Genomic DNA, 12,314 nt, shown 5'->3' with positions numbered 1-12,314 from the left:
GGTGATTCTCCCGCCTCAGCCTCCCAAGTAGCTGAGACCATAGGTCTATGCCACTACTCTCAGCTAACTATGTTTTGTAGAGAGGGGGTCTCGCCATGTTGCTCTGTGTGGTCTTGAACTCCCAGTCTCAAGCAATCCTCATGCTTCGGCCTCCCAAAGAGCTGGGATTACAGGCATGAGCCACGGTTCTCATCCCAGAAAGTTGTTTTATTATTATTATTATTTTTTGAGATGGAGTCTGACTGTTCCCCAGGCTGGAGTGCAGTAGCACCATCTCGGCTCACGGCAACTTCCACCTCCTGGATTCAGGCAATTTTCCTGCCTCGGCCTCCTGAGTAGCTGGGATTACAAGCACCTACCACAACGCCCAGCTAATTTTTGTATTTTTAGCAGAGACAGGGTTTCAGCATGTTGGACAAGCTAATCTCGAACTCCTGACCTCAAGTGATCCCAAAGTGCCTCGGCCTTCCAAAGTGCTGGGATTACAGGCCCAAGCCGCTGTGCCCAGCCCAGAGATTTTTGATGGGAAGAGAGAGTGTTCCAGGAAGACTAGCTAGCAGGTGTGGAGGTGAGAAAGCACAGCTGAAGAGTGACAGGGATCTCTGGCAGGGCTGGAGGTGGCAGCAAGCCTGAGAAGAAGGATGATGTTTATGGCAGGGAGGCCTCAGGGCTGGGGAGGTCAGAGGAGGCTTCCTGGAGGAGGGGGCAGATGCTGGTGCTGAGGATAAATGAGCCTCAGGGAAATGAGAGCTGGGAGGAGCAGCGTGCTGAGGCATCCTGGCAGCTCTTCCATCCACACCAAGACCTCTTCTGGCTCAGGGGCCTGGGGAGTGAAGTCAGGAGGATGAGGCTTCCATGCTTCCAAAGGAAGCCCTATCTGTGGGTGGGATGGGGAAGAGGGCAGTGAAGTCACAGGCTCCTCTTCACCCCTGCACTGGTCGTCAGAGAGAACAGCAAAGAACTCAGTCGCTATGCTATACGCATTTGCCTGTGCTGTTCCCTTGGCTAGGAATTCCCTGTCCTCCTCTTTCCGTGGGAAGCCGTGTCTGCCCCTAAAGGCAGCTCGGGGGCCCTGCTCCGTTTCCCCTTGCCCCACACCCCACTCTGCCAACTCCCACCTCGCTGTGGTCAGTGCCTGGTCCTGGCTGTGTCCACCTCTTGGTCAGCTCTTGCTGCCCTGCAGACAATGAGCTCACCGTCACTGGGGATATGCAAGCAGGGCTGGGCAGCTGCTGGTGGGGACGCAGCGGAGGGAGCTCAAGAATCACATAGGGTTAGATTAAATGGCCTTGGGACCCTTCCCAGGTGACCAACTTGTCCCATTTCCCTGGAACTTCCCGTTTTAGCCCTGAATGTCCTCCACAGATCCTGGAACATCCCCCCACCCCCAACTTCAGACAAACCAGGACTGGTAGCCCTCCTGGGTCCCTCCTACCCGAAGTTTTCGTTCCTCCTAACTGAAATTTTAATTTTAGGTGAAAAAAGAGAAAGACAAAGCCAGACCTCCCCTAAAACCATCTCCTCCACCCCGGAAATTCCCCTCCTCCCTCTGCACCCCCTAGGTGTGATTCCTGGACAGCTTTGGGGGCAGGGCAGGGTGGAACTCCTGTGCTCTCTGCCTTGCACTGGGTTGTGGGCTGGGGTGAGGGGGTGGCAGGGGAAGAATTGGATGCAGATTAGCAAAGAGAGGAACCCAGCGGCTTCCCTGCCAAGTGGGAGGAGCCCCACCTGCCTGGCTGTGGGCTGAACTGAAGTAGCTCTGTAGCACCTGGCTGACTCCGGGTACGCACAGGTGGCATCTGTGTCCCCAGGAAGGGAGTGTGACCAGGGAAGCAATGGCCTGAGTCCCTCACTGGGGACTCAGCCAGTCTGCTCTGCCTTGGAGTGGCAGCTGGTTTTAGGCACTGGCGGGACTGGGAGGCACGGCCTGGGGGCTGACCTGTCTCCTAGGTTCCACCTCGCTGTATGGGCTTCACACACTATGGCCCCCTTGGTGCCTGCTGTCCGGCACACCCAAGCCCATAGGGCAGGGCCGGGGGCCACATCTCAGGTCTCAACTCCTGCCACCCGTGCTCTGGGCTCCCTGGATGGGCTGGGCTGATGGAGGGGCACGCCATGGGACAGACGGGGCCAGTGCCAACCCCCCAGGAAGCCCCATGAGACTGCAGAGTCCAGCTCAGGGTTTCACAGGTGTGGGAGGCATCCTGGTGCTGGACAAACAGCAAGGCTGTGGAAAGGGGCCACACGGCCCGCCTCCCCGACGCAGGCCTCACCTCCACACGAGTGGGCTGCGGGACCAGGGCTGGGAGGAGCCTGGTCAGATGAACCCAGGTCAAATCCCAGCTCCAGGAGCCCTCCTGGGTGACAGGGACAAGCCTGGCCCCAGCCTCGGTTTCTTGCCTGGAAGGGGTGATGCCCACCAGGGTTGTGGTGAAGATGAAACCAGGGCAGGACGCCATGGAGGGGCATCCCACCTCCCCACTCTGCAGCCGCCCGTCTGCCTGCTCCTGCGTCCCACCCAGGCAGACCGCCCAATGTCCGCTGGCTGGAGCTGGATCCTGCGTGCAGGCCGCTTCCCCTTCCTGCCCCTGGCTCCAAGTCCCTTCCTGTTTTCTTTATCATGGGAACATGTGTTGGGGATAAACAGTTCGAGTCCCCTGATCCCCAGGCCACTGCACACGTGCAAGAATGTGTGTGTCAGTGGATGTGTGTGGTGATGCCTGCGTGCTCACAGGTACATGAGCACAGGTGCAGTGAGCACGTGCAAGAATGCGTAAGTGAACGTGCATGATGATGCGTGTGTGCGCGGGGGCATGGCGGGGGCACGGCAGTGGGCACGTGTGGGGGAGAAGGTGTGCATTCGAGAATGTGTGGGGATGTGTGCCCACGGGAGTGTGTGATGTCCACGTGTGGGAGTGAGTCGGTGTGTCGGGTGTGTGTGTGGATGGTGCGGCTGCTGCAGCTCACCCTGAGGCCGCAGCTGTGTGCCCGCTGGCCCCCGAGGACTCACCTGTGTCTGGATTTATGCTGGTCTCAATAGGTACTACAGGGTCACCATGACTGGGCAGCTGCTGCCAGGGCCTGAACAAGCCTTGGGGACAGCCTCTCAGGGCCTCAGCCTTGCGGGTGGAGGGGTGCTGGGTCAGGAAGGAAGGGCAGGTGTTCAGGGAGGACCTCTGAGAGTCATGCACACAGAAACCTGGAGGTGAGAAACGGGGGTGGGGACGGACGAGGTGCGCCTGGTGGTGAGAAAGAGCTCGGGCACCCAGGAATGGCTGGAGATGGCCGGACAGTGGTGTGAAATCTGGTTGGGAAGGAGGAGTTGGGGTCATTGGAAGGGCACAGGGCAAAGGGAGAGGCACGCATATACTGATGCCTGTGGGGCCCAGCCCAGAGCCAGTGCCCTTCCTGGGTTCCCTGCAATATCACAGCTCTGCTTCCCAGAGGACACTCTGCAGTGACCGGTCAGCCGCCGTGTGCCCAGGCCCCTCCCCTGCTGCCACCGCCTGGAGGAAGGCCGGCCCCTGGGTTCCCACACTGTTCTGCCAGCCAGCACCAGCACTGGCGGGAAAGTGTCCCTGGAGGGACAGAGCAGGGTCAGTGATCAAAGGCAGAGGGGCAGCCAAGCGTGGTGGGGTCAGGGAAGAGGCCCTGCTTCCCACACCCACCTCCCCCTACCGCTGACACCTGCTGCCTGCACTCACCCAGCGCTGGCTGGGCCTCAGGAGTGCAGCCTCTCCCTGCTGGAGACCCCGTGCCCCTTGGCCTCGGTTTCCCTGTCCATAGAGGCAGGACAGGCAGTGAGCAAGGAGCCTCATGTGGGGCCCTGGTGGCCACAACTTAATGGACAATGGATGTCCGCGCTGGATGGTCCCCAAGCTCCTGGCTGTGTGGCTTGGGCAGGTTACCCCATCTCGCTGGACATGGGGTGAGGACAGAACGCATGCCACGCGGTGGGGGCCCAGCCCATGGTGACACTCCTGGTGTCCATCCACTGCCTTGGGTTAAAAGAGACATCTCCTTAGACTTCCAGTCAGGCTGACATGCCAGCTCCACACAGAGCCTGAGACAGACACGGACACGGAGACTCATCCGCACAGCGTCACACGCGCGGGACCAGACAGATACCCGGAGACTAGGGAAGGAAACACAGGGAGGTGACGTGGAGAGACACACACATGCGCATGGGACTCACACGCACGCATACACACTCACACACTCTGGAACAGCTCTGAGCTGGTTCCAAACACCCAGGGCCCCTTGTCCAGCCCAGGCACCCCTAACTGACCGCTGCCTGGGTGGCCTGGGCAACCCTCCCAGCGTCCAGGCTCCCAGCCAGGAAAGAAGCCTGAGAGGACCGTGCAGCTGCTCCGGGTGTCCCTGGGCTGAGGGTGTGGGCAGCTCCTCGCTTCCTCAGGCTACCCCCTCACCTCTAGGGTGGGAGCCAGGGAGCTGCTGTCATTTGGTGAGGGGGCAGGGGGCAGGGAGGTGGTGGGGAGGCCTCCCAGGCTTAGGCTCCTGGGCTCGGCAGCAAGGGCGACGGCCCCAGGGATAGCCCAGCACACCCTCTACCTTCTGGCCCTGAGACAGGGCAGGCTGCCACCTCTTGGAGCCTCATCTGTAGCACAGGGGCCTGGAGGTACAGTAAAGCTGGCTTGGGGCTGGCCGCACAGTGCAAGCAACAGGTGAGGCGCATGGCCAGCAGAGTGTGACTTGAATCATCGGCACTCCTGACTCAATGTCTGCCACTGGCCATGGGGCTCTTGCCGTGGGCCCAGGGCACTCCTGTGCCGGCTGCTGCTCAGGCCGGTCCCTGCCTGGCCTCGCCCTGGGCCCGCAGGAAGCTGCTGGCAGGTGCTCACTGTCCTGCACAGGGACCTGCAGCCTTACCCTTAGCACCAAGAATTCCCAGGCTGCTTCCTGCGCCCGGTTGATCCCTCTGCCTGGCTATCCAGGGTATTGTCCCCACAGGGGCTGCCCAAGAAGTGAGCATAGGAGGGTGACTATGGTTTCCTCTGGTGAGAAGGATTTATGGGGGAGAGGCTGTGTTCTGGAAGCAACGAGGGTTTTTTTGTTTTGTTTTGTTTTGTTTTGAGATGGAGTTTCACTCTGGTTGCCCAGGCTGGAGTGCAGTGGCACAATCTCAGCTCACTACAACTTCTGCCTCCTGGGTTCAAGTGATCCTCCTGCCTCAGCCTCCCCAGTAGCTGGGATTACAGGCATGAGTCACCATGCCTGGCTACTTTTGTATTTTTAGTAGAGACAGGGTTTCTTCATGTTGGTCAGACTCGTCTCAAACTCCCGACCTCAGGTGATCCGCCCGCCTGGGCCTCCCAAAGTGCTGAGATTACAGGCTACAAGCGTGAGCCAGGGCGCCTGGTAAAAATGAATTTTTAAAGCTCCAGGCCAAGGCAGGGCCTTGACTCTGTCCCTCCCCACCCTGGCCCTGGATTCAGAAAAATGACCCTCCCTCCCACTGTGAGACCCCTTACATCTGCCAGAAATACCCCGTGACTGCTGGCTTGGGGTGGGAGGGTGAAGAGAGGGGCGGGTATTTTTGGACATCCAGAGATGCCTGAGGCTGTCTGGAGCCCAGGGTGAGGTCTGGGCAGATGTGAATTTAGTCACTCCAACGGACTTTGGACCAGCAGAAAGGGCTCGGCACCCGCTCGGCCAGAACTGCCAGGTGGGGCCGGCTCAGGCTCCTGCCAAGTACCCATCCAGAACCTTCCCAGGTGGGCAGCTAACTGCTGGGACACGGCATGGTCCTCTGTCTACCAACATTGGCTGTCACTGAAGCCCAGCAGAGCCATAGCCTCCAGCCCCAGCACCCAGATCATAGAGGAAGAAAACCTCCCACCTGGTCGTGGTTCTCACCCCACGCCCGGCAGCCCAAGGTTCCTGAAGCTACCCCAACCCAGCCTAGGCTCCTAGGCACCCCAGAGAGCTGGGACAGCTCAGGGTCCCCAGCCGCATGTCCCTGGGGCACAGGGCAGAGAGGTGTCCAAAGGTTTTCAGAGTTAAGCAGCTCAGCCCTGGGGAAGCTGGTGCCTGGGGAAGGCGGGCCCCCAGAAACGTGCAGGCTGGAAGCCTCCTGCGGGGCCGCGAGCGCAGATCAAGCACGTCCAGGTTTACAGCGGAGGGGACAGGGTCAGAAAGGGCCGCCATTGCCTGAGGTCACACGGGAGGGAGGGGCAGGGCAGGGCGGGGCCCGGAGCTTCCGGAGCCTCCTAGCGGGGGCATCCCTGGCCTCCCCCAGGGCAGCAGCAGCAGCCTGCACCCCGCCCGCCGCGCACTTCCCGCCCCAGCTGCGCGCTCTCGCCCTGCACGTCCCCCGGCCGGCCGGCCAGCCAGCGCCCCAGGTCCAGGCCCAGCTCCCGGCGAGGCCTGCGTACCCGCCCGAGGGGGCCGTGCCAGCAGCTGCTAAACCTCACCTCGCCTCGGGGGCCCCATCTGTGAAATGGGGGTGGCTATCCCACCCCCACGCCAAAGCCAGAGCCTCCCACTGCGCACCCCTGCCTCCCGCCCTGACTCCGCCTTCGGGGCGGGGCTGGCGTCCCTCGGCCCACCCACTCCGCGCCTCTGGACCCCGGGGCCGGCGCCGCCCGCCTGGCCTGGGCTGGAGGACAAACCCGAGCTCTGCGCCAGCGCGCCACCGTGCGGATCTTCCGGAAACTGCGCCGCCTTGCTTGTGGAAAAGCCCTCCCTTCCCTGCAGGTGACAATGACCACGCTCACAGTGCCAGAGCGCGGCCTACCCCCACCGGCCCTAGGCAGTGGGTTCTATTATTTGTCCTCCCTTACAGATGAGGAAACTGAGGCCCGGCTTCACAGCCAGGGACAGGCGGGGGCAGGATTTGACCCCAGGTAGTCTGGCTGCATAGCCTTGGGTGTAATCCCGTGTATCCTGCCTAGGTCGGGGTGAGGGGGCCGGCTTCACCTGGACTGGCGGCACCCACCAGTCCATGCACATTGGGATCTCCTGGGAGACTTAAAAAGAAAACAGTTGGGCTGGGCATGGTGGCTCATGCTTGTAATCCTAACACTTTCGGAAGCCGAGGCAGGTGGATCATCTGAGGTCAGGAGTTCAAGACCAACCTGGCCAACATGGTGAAACCCCATCTCTACTAAAAAAATACAAAAATTAGCCGGGCATGGTGGCAGGTGCCTGTAATCCTAGCTACTCAGGAGGCTGAGGCAGGAGAATGGCTTGAACCCAGGAAGCAGAGGTTGCAGTGAGTCGAGATTGCACCACTGCACTCCAGCCTCGGCAACAAAAGTGAAAGTCTGTCTCAAAAAAAAAAAAAAAAAAGAAGAAGAAGAAGAAGAAAGAAAGAAAACTGTTTCTGGGCCTCACCCCAGAAGCTGATTCATCTGGCCCAGGTGGCTGCCCCATGCAACCCATCTATGGAAGTAGAAGTGGCTCAGGAAGGCGGGATGGCAGTGACAGTGGGGCTGGGGGACTCTGGCTCTGCACTTCACAGCTATCTGGGATTCCTGGGGCAGAAGACAAGCCCAGGCCTGCAGAGAAGGGGCATGCTGAGCCTGTGAAAGGCCACCGGATGCAAAGGGCCATGGGTTCAAGTGCTGACTCCACTATGGCCCAGCTGTGGCTGTGGTCTTGACTTCCCCATCTGTTAAATAGTTGGCTCCTGTTTCCTGGCAGGATTTGAAGAAATCATGGTGTGAAGTTTCAGGCTCGGCAATGGACAGATACTTGCGTAATCGGGGGATGGTCAAGCCAGGAACCTGAAGTCTCTGGAGGGAGCCGATCCCTCCAGGCCCCTCCAGACAATTCTGGGTTGCATCACTGCAGTGCTGAGGCCTGGTGGCCTGTGGCCCTTTTAGATGGACTATGAAGGAGGTGCCATCCTGAGGGGACCAGACCCAGCCATGGCAGGAGGCAGAGGGCATGGACTGTGGGAAGCAGGGGCAGGCATGTGGGTACTGGTGAACCTCAGAGCCTCAGAGAAGGGCTGCAGAGGGCAGGGGAGGCAGGCACAGCAGAGCAAGTCAGGGAACAGTGCCCGGCTGGGGGCTTGGGAACAGGACGCTGGGAGACAGCGGCATTTTGAGTGGCTGTGGGAAGGGGCCGCTTCTGACTAGAGATGAGTTTGACCAGGTGGCTGGAGGCTGAGCCCAGGCATACCATTCTCAGAATGGGTGGTGATTTTGGGGGCCCTCCACACAGGGAGCTGGAAATGGAGGGGGTGGAGGGTGCAGCTTGATGGGGGGCTGGCCATGTGCCCACGTGGTCAGGTGAGGTGCTGGGGAGCTGGAGGACCCGCACTGTGCAAGAACACTGCAGTTCCATAGGTGTCCCAGGGGCCCGACCCTCTGCCCAGAGGCTGGGGTGTGCATTCTCAGGCCTACCTGGGCTGGGGAGAAGGGCAGGCGGGGAACCCAGACACTTGTCTCCTCCATTCTCAGCGCCACCCCAGGCCCCACCTGTACTGAGCATGTCACTTCCGCCCCTAGTCTCAGTTTCCTCATCTGCTTGGTGGGTCTATCCCTTGAAGCTGCCATTCAAGACTGCGGCAATGCACCTCAGGGGCCAGCATGCATCTGTGCCTTCCCCATGTGGGACGGGCCTTCCCAGGGCCCAGGCAGTGGGGAGGGCAGCTTTTTCTTTTTCTTTTTTTTTTTGAGACGGAGTCTTGCTCTGTTGCCCAGGCTGGAGTGCAGTGGCATGATCTCGGCCCACTGCAACCTCTGCCTCCTGGGTTCAAGCTTTTCTCTCGCCTCAGCCTACAAGTAGCTGGGATTACAGGCAGCCACCATCATGCACAGCTAATTTTTGTATTTTTAAAGTAGAGACAGGGTTTTGCAATGTTGGCCAGGCTGGTCTTGAACTCTTGACCTCAGATGATCTGCTCGCCTCGGCCTTCCAAAGTGTTGGGATTACAGGTGTGAGCCACCACACCCGGCCAGAAGGGCAGTTTTTTCTCTCTGCACAAACACAAGCTCCCAATGGCTGAAGGAGAAACTCAGGGCAGGACCTCTTCCCTGGGCTCAGAGGACAAGGCCCTGGGGAGGAGGGGATGGCTTCTCCCATCACCACCACGAGGGCTGCAGTCTCACCTGCCCTGGCCCCCTGACAGGTCAGGAGGGCAGCCAAGTGACCACAGGCTCGGGGCTCAGCTCCACCCAGCTGCTCCCGAGAGGCCCAGGTGCCTCCCTGACCCCTCAAATCCAGCTCTCAGAGCCAGTCGCCACCCAGTCCCAACCTCACACAGCACCCAGGGGCATGGCCATGAATGTAGCACAGGGAACAGGCTGGTAACCTGGGGCAGTCTCTCCCAAGGCAGTGTTGTCGGGGCATTTCCAGGGCATCTGCAGATGGGCTGGCAGATCCAGAGCTGTGCCAGCCTCCACGTCTCCCCCTTTCACAGGTGAGCAAGCCGAGGCGAGAGCACAAGGCTTGGTTCCACCGGTCATTCATGCAGTCGACACATATTTATTGAGTATCGACTCTGTGCCAGTCCCTGGGTGGGCCCAGGGGGCTCAGAGACGAATCACACGCAGACCCTACCCTTGAGGTGCTCACAGCCTGGCAGGGCAGTTGGTCATGTCAACGGACACTCATGATACAGTGTGGTCAGTGTGGTGTTAGAGGTAGCACAGGTGACTGAGGGAGCACAGAGGAGGGGCTCCTGCCCCGGTTGGGGGTGGCAAGGAGGGCTTCCTGGAGGAGGTGACACCTGAAGAGGGCTTTAGGGAGTGAGCAAGAGTTAGGGTGTCTCGTCTGAGGAAGTGGCCTGTGCAAGGGTTTGGAGGTGGTAGGGATGATGGTGGTGGCTGGGAGTTGGGCAAGGGCCAGTCCAGGAAGGGCCGTGGAGTCCGCAGGCGACAGGGAGCGCTGAGGGGTGTGAAGCAGGCGGTCGGCAGAAGGCCCGCTGGAAGCCAGCGTGAAGGGTTGCCCAGGGGATGGGGCAGGGAGAAGGGTGGGCAGCCATGGGCAGCAGAGGTGGGCGGGCATAGCCCCTGCCCAAGGATTCTCGTCCAGCCTGGAGGCCCCCTCAGCAGGGGGGTGGTGGGGGTGCAGGCTGCCAGCCTCGGGGCCGCAGGGTGCACAGCACGGGGTCCAGTGGCTTGAGCGTGGCCTGCTCCTGCAGCCCAAAGCGCTGGCCGGGCACCAGCCGGAACTCCAGCCTCTGCAGCAGCTTTGCCATGACCACCTTCACCTCCATCTGGGCCCAGAGGACAAAATGAGGAAGGAATGAAGAAGCAAAGACAGAATGAGCGAGTCGATGAGCAGCTAATGTCACCGCCGGTTCTCCTCCTAGAGAGCCTGCGAGTGCCTGGGAGCCTCCTGTATTTCACCCTCTCCTCTGCGCAAAACACAGGCAGTCCTCTGGGTCTGGCTCTGCTGGGTCCAGCCCGAAGCCCAGCAGCCCCAGTGCAGGGGCGCTGAGATGCTTCCTGGCTTAGGACGAGTGGCTGCCCTGCAGCCACTCCCAGGCAGAACCTCGGCCCTACCCCTCCTACCTGAGCAAACTGCTGCCCGATGCAGGAGCGGTGGCCCAGCGAGAAGGGGAAGTAGGTGAACCGTGGCCTGCAGGGAAAAAGAGGAATCAGGAGCCAGCAGTCCCAGGTGTCCCCACAGGGACAACACAAGGGAGGCAGCAGTTAAGCCATCTCTGCTGGACACCGACTCTGAGCCGGAGGCTGGGCACTTTGCAAGCCAAGCACGAGCCCCTGACTCCGCCAATGGCTGGATCTGCATTCTCTCTTTTTCTCTTCCTTTTACCCTCCTGGAAGGAGCTGCTGTTGTCCCCATTTCACAGATGGAGAAACTGAGGCTGAGGGGCAAAGCAACTCACTCCAGGTAATACATTTACATCCAGCTCTGGGCAGAGCCTGGATCTGAACTCAGGCAGTCTGTGGAGTCCAGCTCTTCCCACCACGGCTTTGGTACCTTAATGCATTGACCCCCACAGCAAATTCCAGATGCAGCCACGGAGGGTCCCATTTCTCAGACAGGAACCTCAAGGCTTGGGGAGGTGAAGCCATCCAGCTTCCCAGGATTTGGTGCTGCTTATGAGCATGGGCTTTAGAACCAGACTGACCTGGGGCCAGACCCCTGCTCCGCCACTTGGGTGAGTTACTTAACCTCTCTGAGTTGTGATTTCCTCCACAAACACCTCACAGGGATCTGGAAGGCTACGTGGGCTGAGTGGGCGCCTCTGGCTCAGATCAGAGGCCACTGTGACCGTCTTTCTCCCACCAGCCCCACTCATCCTGGACTCATCCAGGAAGGACAGCTCAAGGAGGGACTTACTTGGGTGCTCCGGGGCCAAAGCGATCGGGGTTGAAAGTCAGCGGGTCCTCAAAGTATGTGTCCATCCGCCCCATCACATAGGTGCTGAACTGTGGGCAAAGGGTCCACTCGTCTCTGGTTCCCAGGTTGTTCCCCTTGCACTTCTCCAGCCACTGAGGCCACCCAGTGGGGCTACTCAGAGCAGAGCGGCCCCCACTCTCCTCCCCCCATGTCTTCACCCCCCATCTAGGTGGGTGTAGATTGCACTGACCCCTGGGAAAGTCTCTAAGAGGAAGAGTGGGGATAGCCCACTGTGCCAGCTGAGCGTACTGTGTCATTCCGTGCCGGGCACAGCCCTGTAGGGAGCCATCATTATCCCCATTTTACAGATGAAGAAATTGAGGCCCAGAGACAGGCTCAGTGACTCACCTGAACTCACCAGGCAAATAAGTGGCCAAACCAGGATTCAAACTCAGATCTGACTCTGTGAGGCCAGGCCAACTTCCTCTAGATCCTGAGAACTGTTATATTCAGTTTCTTTTCAACTCAAGGCCTGCTTCAACAGGGGTGGGGTTGGGGGAGCTGCCCACCCCGCCAGCCTCCCACCTGCATGCGTGGTGCCTCCTGACACTCACTCTGTGCCCTTGGCCTCCAAACACCGGGACAGAATCTCCTCCTGAGCCCACTCCACCCTGGCTCCTGTGCTGGGGGTCAGCGCAGCAGAGGGTGCAGGGAGCCGTGGAGCTGAGCTCCGGCAAGCCAGTGGGAGCATCAGGCCCGGGGCTGGATTTAGGGCACCTGTGATGTGCCAGGCACGTGAGGTATGTCATCCTATGGATGCTTCTGCATGGGCTGTAGCTTGGGTGCCATCTCCACTCCCCCACCAACAAAGAGGAAGCCGAGGGCCTGATGGAGATGACCCAGCAGCCAGGAGCAGAGCTGGGGTTGGAGCCTGGTCTGCCCACTCAAAGCCCACACGGTGGCACCCCCGGGTTGAGAGTGAGCCACAGGGCCTCCCCTGCCGGCTGTAGGGGATCTAAGGAGATGGCCGTTCA

General features: G+C 60.2%; 1 protein-coding gene across 2 annotated transcripts in view; it reads right to left on the bottom strand.

Moving 5' to 3' along the window:
• Positions 1 to 9,436: 9,436 nt before the first annotated feature.
• The window catches only part of CYP46A1 (cytochrome P450 family 46 subfamily A member 1), a 41,831-nt gene continuing 38,953 nt past the window's right edge, over positions 9,437 to 12,314 (bottom strand). For both annotated transcript variants that reach the window (XM_039469485.2, XM_039469484.2), the window contains exons 13-15: positions 11,281 to 11,369; positions 10,488 to 10,554; positions 9,437 to 10,189 (exon numbers count right to left, since the gene is read on the bottom strand). In XM_039469485.2, coding sequence (XP_039325419.1) covers positions 10,019 to 10,189; positions 10,488 to 10,554; positions 11,281 to 11,369 — 327 coding nt within the window. In that variant the 3' untranslated portion in view covers positions 9,437 to 10,018. The remainder of the gene's footprint in view (positions 10,190 to 10,487; positions 10,555 to 11,280; positions 11,370 to 12,314) is intronic.

The sequence above is a fragment of the Saimiri boliviensis genome, chromosome 2, assembly GCF_048565385.1.
Source record: "Saimiri boliviensis isolate mSaiBol1 chromosome 2, mSaiBol1.pri, whole genome shotgun sequence".
NCBI lineage: Eukaryota > Metazoa > Chordata > Mammalia > Primates > Cebidae > Saimiri > Saimiri boliviensis.
This window is presented reverse-complemented; position numbering and strand designations above follow the sequence as displayed.